The 15,744-nt window shown below is 47.2% G+C and overlaps 1 protein-coding gene across 2 annotated transcripts in view; it reads right to left on the reverse strand.

The window, feature by feature from the left end:
- LOC142571891 (unconventional myosin-Ie-like) overlaps positions 1 to 15,744 on the reverse strand; it is a 351,690-nt gene that overhangs the window by 94,101 nt on the left and 241,845 nt on the right. For both annotated transcript variants that reach the window (XM_075680576.1, XM_075680575.1), the window contains exon 6: positions 12,187 to 12,276. In XM_075680576.1, the coding sequence (XP_075536691.1) occupies positions 12,187 to 12,276 (90 nt within the window). The remainder of the gene's footprint in view (positions 1 to 12,186; positions 12,277 to 15,744) is intronic.

The raw sequence follows: 15,744 nt of genomic DNA on the forward strand, positions 1-15,744 counted from the left end.
ATATATATATATATATATATATATATATATATATATATATATATATATATATATATATATATATATATATATATATATATATATATATACTGGCAAAATAAACAAGCGACCACACGGCCACAGTCGTAGCATAACAACCCCCACTCCGCGATGGCGTTCCCACATGCAGACATAAATAAATAAATTCGATCGACGCTTTTACAGGCGCCTCTGCTGCGGTGTTCACGTATTAAGCGCACGCGACCATGCGAGCATAAAACAAACACGAGCGGCCGACCTCAACCGCAAACAGAACGTACACGCCGGCATAAAAGATGAACGCATTTCCTTCGAAAAAAAATCAATTCGACGAATGGACCTCGTAGGCGTTTCTGCGCATATTCCCGTGTACGCCATCTTCGGAGACAGGAAGTAACACAGCCGAGATTTGAATAGTACACGGGAAACTTACAAAATAAAAAGCAACTTCATACAACGTGCAGCGTTAGCGCATTCTCCTTATTTAGGTGCGCGCCGCCTACACACGCGGTTCTTGCAGAATCGAAGAGACTATCGAGCGCCTCCCGAGCCGTTGTTCGCGTTACAAAGCTTAGCCAGCGTCGCCCTCTCCGGACGGCGATAAACCGACTGGGCTCACGACCGGTTTTAGAATCAAAGGTCCTCCAAGCAAGGTTATCCTCGGGCCATTGACAGTAACGCTAAATTCGACAGGCCTCTGCGACCGCGTACAGACAAGGTGGGCATCTTCACGCGCGCGCGCAACTGCGCTCTTTCACTCATATTGCTCTCATATCGCTCCCCTGTACCCTCTCAGTGCGGGAAAGCCGACCGGACGCGCACGCGTCTTGTTAACTTCCCTGCCTTTTCTCTATAATCTCTCTTTCTTTTCTATTTGGATGTAAGAGTCACTGTTGCGCTGATTCTCTTGCAGCACGAGTCGTCGTTTACGTCTAGTCGATTGTATACAAGTTTTATGAGACACTGCAGCTGAAAATTCTCGCTAATGCCTCTGAAAGCATGGGCTAAAAGGACCACTAAAGAGAAACCACGGATAAGTTTAGACTGCCGTAAAGTGTACTTTCAGAACTATGTTTTCATTAATTTTACCGCAGTAAGTTTATTGCTAGGAGAGCAAAGGAAGGTCAAAGGTTCGCGTTTTTTTTAAGTGCACACGGAAGCCCTTTACCACTGGTACGTCAGTGTTACGTCATGAATTTCGATGTATTTGTTCCTATGTTGTCCATTGTGACTCAGTGAAGAGTCCTTGGAACTCGCCAACTCTAATATATGGCTCCTTGATGATACAGTGCAGCGCATCTTAACCGATATAAAAATTGACTAGGCCCGAACAGACACCCTCAAATTCCGTGAGCTCACGGCGAGTTGGCGGGGGAACATTAAGTTGGCTTTTTCGCCTAATAGGAGTGGCATCTCTTGCTATTGCATGAAGGGTAGTTTACGAATACAGCTTCAATTACTTTTCTCTTTAGTGCCCATTTAAGACTCAAACGCGGCGCAGTACTGCAGAATGCACCGAACTTTGTCTTCGGTGCATTCCACCGTCTTTTTTTTTTTTGGCGAATATTGTTTTCGCAACTCTAATCATTAATTGTGGCATTGGAGGGCAGATGTGCGACGAAGCATGCCGTCAGCCTGAAAGATGGGATCGATAGAAGAGAGACCGCGCTAGACAAAAGTTCGTTTCTCGGTGCCACCACCACCTCCGCCCCCCCCCCCCCATCTCCCCCTTCCGGTCATTTATGCCTGTCCAAAAATTCATTGGATCGGACGATCGACGACGTCGGCTTTCAGTTTTAACGGCTGCGATTACGACTGTGCCGCATAGAAAAAAAAAAAGGACGCAGCTGCCATCTAATTGCAACAATTTTAATTATTCGGAGTTCTGTTATAGCGCCTGGCACTGACGACTCACAATAGAAAAAGTTAAAGTGCACTAATCGCAATGTGGACGAAAACTGCAAATCTTTTTTTTTTCTTTTCTTTTTGGTAATGTGATCCTGCAGTTCCCTTTTCGTCGGCGTTCAGGGAGCCAATTTAACAGGCGCCCGACCGGTGGGGCGATGGTCATTTGCAACGACGACGACGAGCAAATTTGCGCACCACCCCGATAACATATCAATTAAATGGCAATAAGCTAGCCAGATGAGAAGACGAACAATTTTTAACTGCGTGTGAATCGCGATGCCTGAGCATAAAAAACTAGCCTTAACACTTTTTTTTTAAAGTGTCGCTGGCTTGCGTAAAGGAATGGATGATCTTGGCGTATAATCTACGGACACATCGAACGAATCAGCACGAGGGTTACGGTCATCTAGTCTTCGCGATATGCGCTGTCTTGTAATTAACTGAAAAAAGAAATAGCGGTACCGCACATACGAACAGTGATTGGCGAACGTCGCCTCGAAGGCCTGCACGAAGACGCAAATGATTTATTTAAAAACAAAACTGCAAACTCACGAAGGGCGACTTTTCATAGACGCGTCTTCGACGCTAGGGTATCCACGCACTTACCAGTTAAGGCGGCAAATAACGGTAAACTTTGGCGAAACTGACACGTTATCTCTCGAAAATTATAAAACAGAAAGATTACAAACAATATTTGATTATTTCCTCGACGTGGATGTCGTTCGTGCTGTCGTAGTCACTCTGTATGCAAATTAAGTATTTTCATTTAAAACCTGGGAAGCCTTTTTCATTTACATATTCATTTCTTCCGCACTGTATGTGCAAACACAATCGCGCTAGGAGATGAACGAACGCAGCCATAAATGGTGAAGATGGGAACGCCTTCAAACCGCTTTCGAGCGGCACGCTCATTAGCATTTAAAGTTTCTCGAAAATGCACTGCACACTCGTCGCGTATAGCGTACAGCATAGACTTCTTCGCAGCGGCTATTGGGGAAGCTTGTAGTGAGAGAGAAGGGTCGCGAACGCAATAAACGCTGGAGAACCCAACACAAATTACGGTGACGTTTGCGAAAACAGGCTCTCTCTTTTTTTTTTTTTTAGAATTCAAGCGCATTACACCGCAGAGGTCGGAGGAGAAGGTTAACGAAACGCGCGAAAAATTTTGCAGCCGCGTTTCTACGCACAAAGCGGTACATTTTGAGGGGGAAAAAGACAAAAATATCAGCAGCTTTTTCTTTTTTGCCGAGGCCGTCGTTTCAGCACGACATTTCTAGTATCAAGCAAAACACAAGCGCACCGTTTTCTATTTCTCGCATAAACGATGCGCTGTAATTAACAATTAGCATATAACACGTCGCGGTATAGCCTAAGGTGTTGTGAGGTCGCGTTCGCGAATTCTGTATCGGCCACGGTGGCCGCAATTCGCTGGAGGCGAAATGCAAACAACACGCGTGCACTTAGTGGCACGTTACAGAAACACAGGTGGTCAAACCGATGCCGGAGTCCACTCCACTGCGGCGTGCCTCCTATGCATATCGTGGATTCGGTCCGTGAAGCCCCAAAATTTATTAACGCCGTAGCGTTAAGGTCTCCGTGTCGCAAAAAATCCGCTGTCAGCGTCGGCGGAGTTGTCTGTGAGCGAGAATTTCCGCATATGTTTAGGTATATGTTTATGCCACGCCTTGATATATGACATGGGGAATATGCGGGTTATATTGCCACAGCATGCTGTCGTTAGAGTTGCTCATAACTTGCCTTACGTTCTTGACGATGTTACGTTCCTCGGAATTTTGAGAATTACAGCCCGCAAACAAATGTCATGAAACAAAACGCCGACAGCGCATGCCTTTTAGGTTAAGTCTTCTCAGATTTAACCATTAAAAGTGCGAAACAATAACACAAACCTGAAAATGATGTAATTTTGTTGGCGCGCGGCTGTGCACTACCTCCGGAATCGGCGCACGCAAGAGGCCGAGTTTCTACCAGAAAGCTCGCTTTCTTGCATAGCGTTCGCCGCCATTGTTTCCAGGGGTAAAAAAAAATTACGGTTACATAAGCTGCAGTTTCCGGGAGGCGCGAGAAGCAGCCAGGGATATTCGGATGCTATCGGCGTTCCACTCAAAGTCGAAGATTAGGCGTCCTCCAAGTTTTCTTAATTTTAAATTTATTATAACCAACACTGGCAACACTGGCAGAGACACTGATGTTAGCTCGTGAAGTCATACCTCGCAGCTTGTCTAAGAGCAACCGCCGCGTGGCAGAGGACGACAGAATGTTGCTCTACGAAGCGCTGTCTTTCTCGTCAGGTGTATACTGTAGTGGGGGACACCGGATTATTTTGGACAGACTGGGGTTCTTTAACGCGCGCACAATGCACGGTACACGGGCGTTTTTGCGTTTCGCTCCCATCGAAGTGCGTCCGCCGAGGCCGGAATTTGAGCCCACGCCTTCGGGCTTGGCAGCGCAGTGGCAAGGCCACTATGCCGCCACGGGGGAGGGGGGGGGGTGCACATATAGGTTTGGCTGACGTACTATCAGCACCAAATGAAACGTGAACAGCGGAGCGCGTGGCCCAAGCATAAGTGACGGTACAGTGCGCGCCGTCCAGTCATCACCACTGACAGGCGCGCACATGCGGTTGGGCCGCACTGCGTTCGTGTGGGAGTCAAACGGCCAAACGCGCTTGGCACGCCCACGCCGGCCCGCGTCGCGGCTGCTAGCGACATCGCGCTGCGCAAGTTTGGCGATTGAAAGAGTGAGTGTGGCGCGCAAGCGGCAAACCACGTGAGCGATTCCATCTCTAACGATGGCGGTGCAAACTGCACCACGCACACCGCTGTTGGCGCCGATAGCACTTATGCTTTCGGCGCACGTTGCGCAAGTACTCGCCGTAAACTGCAATAGTTTAGCTTATGTTCTGTAATTTTTATCTTCTCCCTCTCAAATGCAAGAACCAGAACAGAAGCGAAAATATCTCGCTATAGGGGGATCGCGCTGTGCGGCCTAACCGGATGTGCATGCCTGTCAATATAGTGATGATTGGACGGTGCGCACTGTACCTTCACTTTTGCTTGGACCACGCGCTCCGCTGTTCCCGTTTCATTTGGCGCTGATAGTACATTTGTAATACGCTGTGTCATCGTCACGAACACGATGAACGTCCATGCGAATACACCGCTGCAACCATGGGATGCGAATTGTTATTTTCAGTGCCGTAAGCTTGTGAACCCGATGCACACGGTCGATTAAGTTCAGCTCAACTTAAGCGTATTGACTTTTCTCTTGCGACGGAATCAAGTCATCTTTCTGGTCTCAAATAAATTACACATTCATAGCAAGCGGAGGAGGAGGAGGAGAAACTTTATTATTGCAGAAACCGTTGCGCGGTTTATTCCTGGGTGGTTCCCTCTGACAGGGCTCCACTGGCGATCGCGGCTCGCCAGGCCTGGTCGAGGGTCGCCAGTTGGCTTCCCAGGAACGAAATTAAACAAGTATAGGATCATTCAGCAAGCGTGGGGGTTAGGCGAATGACGTAAAAGGGGAAAGCGCAGATGAAAAACTCGCGTTGGCGTGTCGCCGCCACAAAAGAGCGCGTATGTTGATCGCGTCGCACACGCAGGCCTTTCAGATGGTTGTCGTGCGCGTCGTGGTCCCCGGAAGGGAAGGGCGATCAATGCAGCCCGCGTCCTTGCCATAAAGCGTTGCATAGTGAGTGACGGATGAAAGCAGGGAAGCCGCTGGTCTTGGCCGTCTGATGTCAACATGTGACGTCACGACCTTGCGAACGATCTCACTCTTCGAGACGAAGAGGGGGACACTGCGTGTGCTTATAACGTTCGGCTGCTGGACACGGCGTGCACGCCAAAGAAGTCAACATACAAGGACGTCGGCGCTGGCACGGGTCGCTCGAGCGAGTATCTTAGCTATGTAACCTTTATATTTCATTTTATAGGCGTCAGCGGCTCCAAAACTCTTAGCTGTTAGCATCGGTCCAGGAGGCCTATAAACTACCGCTGAAGATGGACCGATGCAAATATAAACGTAAAAATTTACGTAGATACAACGCACATGTTGGAATGGCGGGTTACTATATGGGGGCCAAAGGGAAATATTGAGTCGAACTAGATCTATAGATTATGAGTCTAGAAATCTATCTTCGTTTTATGTGCGCCAAGATGTCACTTTGTAGCGTAGAAGGTTGGTTTCCAAGGTGGCACTGCTGGAACGGACGAGTTGACGTAATTTCCACGTGACCTCCCCCTATGCCGCTCTGTGTGAATCAGCCAGTGCTGACGCCACAAGAGACGTACCATAGTGCAGAACAGGTGGTGCCACACATTGTAGTTTTTCTCGCTTACAATAGCTCGGCTCTCCATGCGAATAATGAATTCGTTATTACATAAGCTTAATCTATCAATCTATAGCTCTATTTAATATTTTCCTTTATTGCCCTTCTAACTTCTATACCACTGAATATTACGCGTAGAGCTGTCTATACTTTAAACGAATTCAACGCAAGGCTTATGTTTATACGCTGCTCAGGACGCAATTTCAAGGTTACGTATAATGTTTCTGTTTGTATACCACACCTTTCGCAAGCTACGCCGAAATGCAAACATTTCATGCGCATGCACTATATGAGACGTCGACGCAGAAATAAAAAGACGACGAAGGATATATGTTTTATGTAACTCATGCCCTATGTAAATCATGCCCTATTCAATTAAGAGGTATGTGCGCTTTAGAGAAACCAGTGAGGCGACATTATACTAACGTGTTTTATGAGATCATTTGTTGTTTGGAAATACAAAACAAAGCTTAGCTTACCGGCACTTACTTTGATGCTGAAAACTCCATGCTATATAAGCCGGAACATACTATGGCACATACACAGTTGTCAAGAATGGGGTGGCCCAAATAAGCCGTTCCTGCGCTGTTCCATTTAAAGGCCTTCGTGCACTAGAGATATCGATGAGCTAGGCCACATTGTATGTACAGGTTGTATGTCGGTATATATTGTTCCACTACGCAGAACAGAGGTGCGCTCATACTTTGTCGGTAAACAGGCAGTGGTCATAAATGCCGGTCATAAATACCGATATATATTCCTCGAGATATTGAACGACCGGTGGTCGCGAAGAAACCTTCGCGTTAAAAGCTTTATCTCGAAAACTGGACGACGTTGTTTTGTGAGTACTCACAGTATATACCACAGTTCCTTTAATGTACCCCCTTCCTCCACCCTCCTTTCCCATTCCTGACGTTATTTTTCTCCGGATGGCCGCGACAGGAGAAAGAAATGCTTGCGTAGGTACATACAGATAGCTACATTGTATTCAGTTATCGATGTTCATGTTCGTGCCATGGCGGAGTGCTTTATGTTTAAAATTTGACAATGCATGACAATTGATCGGACGACGAATTACGTTGTTTCCAACCGTGTTCAAAGCCTCTTTCATTTCTTTTTCCTTTTGAAGATGCCGACATGCGGTAAAAGTACAGACGATCGCTTGGGATTCTGCTTGTTCCACTATACGAACCGCCCGGCCTGTTTACTTACATTCAGGCCGTTAGGGAAATTTTGAGGCTAGCACTTCGCATTCACCTATATATATATATATACCTTCGATTACCTCCACAGAGAAGGTCAAGTTGAAACTGCGGACATAAATACCATAACTTCTCATCAAATGACGCCATTGGTCTTTCGTAGCAGTCAAGGAGAGTGCGCAAAGCAGAATCACTGACGAATGCTTCCGCACAGCGAGTCCCGACCACAGTATCGACGGCGACCCAAACACATATATAACCTTACAGACTTATGGCGACGTGCCATGGGGCACGTAGTAAGAGTAAGCTCCCAGAATGGAACATGTAACCGCACCGAGATATACAACAGGTTGAAAAAAAAAAGGAAGGCAAAAACAATAAGCGCGGCCAAAACGAACAGTAAAATACGAAGGTATACGGCCGGTTGCCACAAAGGAACTCGGGGGAGCCCTCCGTTGAGTCAAATGAAAGCCACGCACGAAAGCCCGAAAAGGCGGGCCACTGAAATGCGGCCTTGAGAAGCATGCTTGCGCAACCTAACTGGACAGGTACCAATCCACAGGAATAAGGCCCGAACAGCGGCAGATCCAAGGTGAGCACCGCTTGGGACCTACGCAAGCACGCACAACAGACCACCATGCGCACCACCGTCTCAACAGAAACGGTTTCGGAAGAAACACGGGCAAACGAAGCTCGTCGCTGGCCAGAGGTCACGTCATCGTTTCCCAAACTCCCCCGGCCCGTGTTTTTCGTCCCTTCCTTCCTTCCACCTCCGGCTGCTATTAAGGCGACTTGTTTCCACCTCCGCCTCGCCGTCCATTCTCCACTGTATTCATCCCTCTACACGTTTCCTCAACCTCCCTGTTTCGTGGCAAATGTAAAAGGCCGGCCATCATACCACCGTTGTTTCTAAATGCGCGTGCTCGCGCTCTCTCTTTATACCAGACAACCTTTGAAGACTGACCAGACGAGAATGAAGGTTCTCGAGATGGGAGAAAATAGACGGAGGCTGTAAATGGGAGGTGTTCTTCGTTGAACGGTTGTATAGAAAAAGCTAGAGAGATGAAAAACAAAAACAAGCATAATGGAAAGATTACATAGCAGAAAGTATAAAAGTACGAGCTAAGGAGACGAGCTAGCTAAAGAGAGAGAAAAGAGAGAGAAAAAAGAGAGAAAGAGAGGACGTGAAAAGAAAGAACTGCGGGGGTCGAGAGTAAATGACGGGTACGGAACTCGGGGAGAGACGACGAGCGAGCGAGCCGGGCAGCCGGCCACACGTGAAACGAATGTTACGCACGAATGGACCTCATCGGATCGCCCTTTGATGCGAGTTTCCGCAAGTGGCCAAACAAAACAGATAAAGACGAGAAAAGGAGAACCGAAAGGTTTGGACGAGAACGTAAGAGGAATAAAAGCGAGGCATACGTTGCGCATATTATCCCCAACGGTACCTTCCCCTTCTCCCACCTCCCCCAGTTTTCCGGCATGGCTGGCGGGACCGTGGCACGGTTTATATTATACTAGAAAGCTCAGGGCGGCATATATATGGGAAGAAGACCGCCTTGGGAGCTAACCTTTCGCCCTGGCGGTACACCGAATGGAGAACGTGAAAGAACCAAGTCGAGCGAAACGGAGGCGCGAGCGCGAGTGACGGACCAGGTATAGAAAGAACGGGGCAAGTAAAGCGCCGAACCGGACTGGGGTCCCATGGAAGGCCGAGAAGGCCTCGGCGGCGAGAATCGAGCATATAAGTTATTGTTGTAATGTTACGGGGACTTTTTATTATACGAGAGGACGGAGAAAACTGTGAAACGCGTGAAAAACTGCGGTGCCGAAAGGTTCCTTTTGAGCATCAAGTGATGATGAGGAGGTTAAAGGGAGAAAATAGCGCTGCACCAAATAGAGTTATGGTTGTACGAATCACTCATCGGTATCGTGACGTGTAGAAGGCGACGAGATACCTTATTCACTTTGATGCGTGCTATAGCGTATTTTGCGCACGCTGTGTCCATGGCGTGCGCTGGGCGTGTCATTTCATACCTCATCTTTCATTTCATACCTTTGTCATTTCATACCTCATCTTTCATTTCATACCTTTGTCATTTCATACCTCATCTTTCATTTCATACCTTTGTCATTTCATACCTCATCTTTCATACCTTTCAGGTATGTCATTTCATACCTCATCTGAAGTAACTAACATGCCAGGCATGCTGCCAAGCCATTAAAGAGCCTCCACCCCCTTTTCTCTATATAGCAACGCCTTAAATGAGCTATACAGAGCTGTAGAAAAACAGCAAGGACAACGAAGACGACAACTGCAACAAAGGTAAACTGAAATAAAACAAATTTTGGCATGAAGAAAAGCGGCACATTAAGCAAAAAAAGTGAAAGGTAAGCTGTTTCACTGGCCAGTCAAGCCGAAAGAGAGGCCTCCGCCTCCACGTGGCGATGATTAGAAGAGTGGTGTTGCGGTTTGATCAATACCCCGGAACCGCGAGATGAGAGACTAAGAAAAAGTGCCGACACTGCTGGCAGGGAAATATCTCTTGAGCACGAAGGCGCGAAAAAAAAAAAGAAACGTGGAGATTGTGAAGACGCAGGAGCAGGCACGCGAGAAACGGGCGAGAAGTCGCAACTCACGTGTACAGCCCAGAGACCGCGTAAACGAAGGAAATAGAGGAGTACAAATCTTTACCAAATACGTGCCATGCGTTATGAGCTGAGTACGGAGGCGTATAGGGAAGAAGCGGAGGGTGGTGGAACCTGGCGAACCGTCGTTACGACGGAGGTGCCGCCTCCTCGCGCTCAGCGTATGCGGCGACAGGGATATCCTTCCTACAAAAAGAGGGCCCTACAAGGCGAGATGTATCGCGAAAACTCTTCCCTCGCTTAATATCGCGGATCGCTATTAGATTTGCTCGCGTACGAGTTTTCTTCCCAGGCCCTTGTTTCTCCCAGCTGTCGGTCTCCGCGCGAGAGGCGTCTCTGCGGGTGCAAGATTTATTTTTCGCCGCGCCGCTTCCCCGTGCCTTCCCGCGCGCGCACCTTCGACACGCTCCCTCACTTTGTAGCGAGAAGCCCATACGTCGGCGGCCAGGGAGCGTGCGTGGGCTCGCGAAACGCTGTTCCGGACGAGGCCGCCCGTCGAAGGAGCTCGGCTTCCCTCGTATTTATTGCGGAACCAGAACCAGCCAGTTAAAACGGGGAGTGATCCCCGCATCCCTTCTTTTGCCGAGATAAGCTCCTCTGGCGCTCCACGCCAGCCTCCTTCCACACAAGCACCATCTCAGTTTTATTTCATTCTATGCTTTCTTTCTTTTGTTTCTTTCTCTTCGTCGCGGACTTCCTTTTCTCTTACGATAACGGTATTTTCGAAAAGTACTTCCTCATCTCTCGTGTGTTTTTTTCTTTCTTCTTCTTCTACCATTACGGCTTTTCCTGCAGACCTAAAGGCCGCCCATAAACAAGACAGAGAAAGGTGTATATGCGATAGAGAAAAGGAGAGAGATAAAAAAGGAGAACAAGTAGAATGAGAGATGGAAGCAGAGGAGAGAACAGAGAGAGAGAGAGATGCAATGAAGAAGTCTCCGCGCGATCGAACCTGCAGTTTGCCGCCTGACGACGGTTCACACCAAATCAATTATTGGGGATTTGGGAACCGCGGAGCACTTAGGCTTTTCGCCGGAGTTTGGCGGTGGTTATGGCTGGATAACCAGGAGTTAACGCCCACTCTCCGCTTGGTCGCGCCGGTGTAGCATTAAGGGTGCCGGTTGCTATAGCGTCGGCTTCTCAACTGATAAGCAAGCGAAATGGGAAAATTAAGAGCTCGAAAGGAGAAAATAAATAAATAAATAAATAAATAAATAAATAAATAAATAAATAAATAAATAAATAAATCAGCGATCTCTCACAGCGGACACCGCAAGCTTTTCAACAACTTCTTCTTTGATATATAACCCCAACTACCTCAGTGTCTGTGAGGCGCAGTACATACTCCTGCTAAAATTACCGAGAGCGAATGGCGGATTAGTGCTTACCGTGGATGGCTACCAACTGTACAATAGAGCCGGGGCATGGGCTCGATCTGTAATGACGGTGGCGGGAGAAGGTTTTTTTTTTCCTTCCTGTGTTTCAAGGTGAGGGTGAAGCTGAGGAAGTGGCCTGAGGACGAGGACACGACGATGGCCTCACAGCATAACTCAAAGAACGAACGGACCGACAGAGACCGCAAACCTGGTTTCGAGCGTTTAATCGCTGTCCCAGTAGGAGACCTTACGGAGGCACCGCCACTTCACGGCGAGACACAGGTGGTCGAAAATACGACGCGTTCCAAACCGCTGTAGGAGGCTGTTCACGTTGCGTCCACGCATTCCGGGTCGCCATTCGATTACATGACTATCGAATTACGAGCTGCATTATAAATCCTCCTGTCATTAGGACTGCGTTAATACCGCGTAGTTATATCGACGCAATGACGGATATTCCGGCAGTATAATGGAACAGCGTGTCGCAACTTCAGCGTTTCTCTTTTAACCTGGTGTCAATATCTAAACGCGACGCATCTATAGCTACGAGACAGGTGAACGAAGCGAAGTTTCGATGACGAAGCAGATGCTCCACAGCGCTGCACTATTAACTGTGCTGCACGAGAGTAGAGGCCAAATATCCTTCGTTTCCTTTTTTTTTTTCGAAAATCGTACTCACAAATCGTGAAGAGTTGTTGTTCCTGACAGTCTTTGCGTTGCCGAAAGCCTCGAGGATCGTGTTGGACTCCAGGATGACATCTTTGGCATGCTGCAAATAAACGCGCGGCACAACGTTCACAGTGTTTGCAAAAGAACCAGAAAGTAAAAATGAAGTCACGGTTTGTGACATACACTCTGTACAAATGCACAGGCCGGTTATTAACTAGTATTTCTGAAACGAAAGCTGACATGCGAACAACGGTCGTGATGAACAGAAGCCCCGTTCCGAAGGTGCCATTAAATTTGTAGATTTGAGCTCCTTCTAGGCCTCCACTGTTATGTGCTGTTTTCTCGGAAACAAGCTGGGCTTGCTCAACCAGTACAGCAAGAAAATAAATCAATCAGAAAAGCTCCCGCGAAGTATTTCGTAAAGTGAGACGGAAATACTGAGGATAAAACTGATGATAACCTTTATAGTAAACAGAATGACGCCCGCCTCGTCTAAGCTGCGTTTATAGTCCACAGAAACGAGGAGGTCAGTGCGACAAGTATTTCACACTATCCATTTAGAGTAAACAAGCAAATGAATAAAAGAAAAATAGTCCAAGCCCAACTGTACCGAGCACCCTTTCTGTGCATCTAAAACTTCAGGTCAGATTTGCGACACAACGCCACAGTTTTACGTCCCATCCACACATAACGGGGTGCTGGAAAAACTCAGTGTTACCTCGAGGGAGGCACACGCAACGCACGTATCAGAACAAGGAGCCACACAATTTAGTGCGGAGCTGAACAATGTGTGTGGTTTAGTCACGCATTTGTAACACAAGCGAAACATGTGTGCTAATGCCTTTTTTCCCCCCTCTTCTTGCGCCCATTGCTTTCCTGTCACAACGCCCAAACACTTTGTCTCCGTTGTGGGCACTTTCGAAACTCTAACGAGATACCTTTACTGCATTCCTGCACAGCTTCGTGCCCCATAAAAGGACTAAACTCACATATATGATGAAAATCTTTTTTTTTTTAGTTAGGAAAGCTAGGCTGCTCCTGAAAGCAAAAAATACATAATTTAGTTCTTGCACTTCATAGGCAAATGGCGCATTTCTTATTTTCAATCAAGGTATTTAAGTTTGAACGACAACAAAAGCTTTTCAAGCACAGACATACTCGAAACTGATATAGTTATATTGCTTCAACAAGTAGTAAGGAAAAAAATTATGAAGAACCAAGAGAGAGAGAGTAAGAGAGAGGAAAGGCAGGGAGGTTAACCATACGCGATTTTCCGGTTCGCTATCCTGAATTGGGGTGGGGAATACAGGGGTTGTAAAGACGACAAAGAGCGAGAGAAGAAAAAAAGAAACAAGAAAAAAGAAAAGTGATAAAGGGGAAAAAAGAGAAAGATAGACAAAGAAAAACAGGTAACAGAACCAACGCACGTGTTTTAGTCTATGTGAAGCGAGTCATAGTAAAGTGGTTAATTACATGCCATACAACTAACGGCGATGCGTTTATTTTCATTCTATACAACGTGTAATCTTATGCAATCTTTATGTTTATGCATTACGAAGGTCCCACCTTTACTCTCATGCAATTTCGGCATTTATATGCACTACAGCATTCCGAAGCTATGCCGGTATCCAACAATCCAAATCAGGCGTATGCTCAGTGTAAAACGTCTATGCACCGACGTCGGCAGGACATATGATTAAAGGGATAGTTCCACAAGCTCCAACAGCTCTACTGGAGCAGTAGTCGTTCTGTTATACGCCGTCTCTTCGATGTTAAAGCTTTATGACACTACGACGCCTATGGTAGCAGCAAGTACGGCTCCGCAAGGTACCCTAAATTGCGTGCTCCAATAGCCACCAATCCTTGGGCCATTTCTTGCGATCTCAAGGCACCCATAGAAACTCCGCAGTTTGCCCTATGTCTTGGGTTACACGAGCAGCAATAGTGTACGAAGCAAAGCGACCGAGAAAGGAGGGCACGACATTCTATTTTTATGGTCGCCAAGCCACTGCGGAATTGTCGGCTCATAAACAAGATGACGAGTGCATATACCGCTCTCGAGAACTCATGCTGCGAGGCAACTTGAATCACTCGCTCTAATCACACTTCTACGACATAGCTCACGCGGTTTCACCCAACTCCGGCAAGCATTCTCTCGACCCTAACTTGCGACTTCGCTGGCCACATGGACTCTCTCGTCGCAAAACGATGTTTTGCAAAACGATCGCAAAACGTAAGGCGTAGCCCTTACGGACGCCTATTTATTTATTCCTAACAGGAATGGATGCAATGTTAGGAATGAAAGCCATTCCTAACAGGAATGGTTTCCGGGGCGCGTGCGGAAGCAGAGGCTGCTTTTCAAAGTAGAGTTAAGACGCTAGAGAAAGAATTGGCGCAGATCAGGCAGAGCAATGTTGAGTTTATGGATGAAATTAGAAAACTCAGGGAAGAGAACGACCGTTTGAGGAGCTGGAAAGTGCTACGCAACGAGGAAACCTTGCGAGTTATAAGGGAGCAAGAAGACACAGCAATGGAAGAAGACGTAGCACTCACCCACATTAAACGTAAAACCGAGAACGTTCCGATTGAAACCGGAGTAAGGAAACCGAAGCCAGCCCAAGAAACACAGAAGGAATTCGAACAGAAAATCGAAGCCAGCATCAAACTGAGCGAAACCAAATTTTAAGCTAAACTAGAACAACTGGAAGCTTGATAGCTTGATGCAAAGATAGAGGCAAAGCTAGAGGCAAAGATAGAGACGCAAGGAAAGGTGATACTACAACAAGTGCAACAAATGATGGCTGACTTCGAAGCGAAACTAGCAATATGGGGACCGCAAACAAGTAGGGGAGGACCGGTTAAGACGGCCATCAAGCCGTACACTAGGCCCCCGGTACCCTCCGAGAGATTGGAAAACCTGTAACGCCGCCATGGACAGACGAAATAGATACACTATTTGGCAATGGAATTGTTGAGGATACGATCGAAAACGATACATTCTGCAACAACACTTTAAAGACAAAGAAAACCCGGATATTATAATGACACAAGAAACGCACAGGATGGCAAAATTGTCGGGATACAAGTCCTTTGGTACTGCCAAAGGGGAGAGGAAGGCGCTAACGACGTTGGTAAAGCGAAATCACTCGGTAGTGCAACACGACACGGAGGTTAAGTCAATCGATCCCATTTTTCTCGAACTCATACCGATTGCGGAAAACGAAGGACAGTCTCTTTGTATTAAATATTTATAGCAGTTCAAAATGCAGACACCATAAATTTTGAACGCTCTTTAAAAAAAACCCTAGCCATAGCGGACAACCGAGCGGTAGCGATCGGAGGCGATTTTAACGCCCAACACGCAGCATGGGGATACAAAATCGAAACTCAACAAGGCAGGAATCTCTGGCTAGACGCGCAACAAGAAGGCCAGACCCCCGTGACCAACCCATCGGTTCCCACGAGAATAGGTACCAGCGTTTGCCCGGATACTACGCCAGATTTAACGTCCACCAAGAACATACGGGACACGCAGTGGACAAATACGCAACACGACTTTGGGAGCGAT

This window comes from Dermacentor variabilis, chromosome 2, assembly GCF_050947875.1.
Source record: "Dermacentor variabilis isolate Ectoservices chromosome 2, ASM5094787v1, whole genome shotgun sequence".
In the NCBI taxonomy this organism is placed as follows: Eukaryota; Metazoa; Arthropoda; class Arachnida; order Ixodida; family Ixodidae; genus Dermacentor; species Dermacentor variabilis.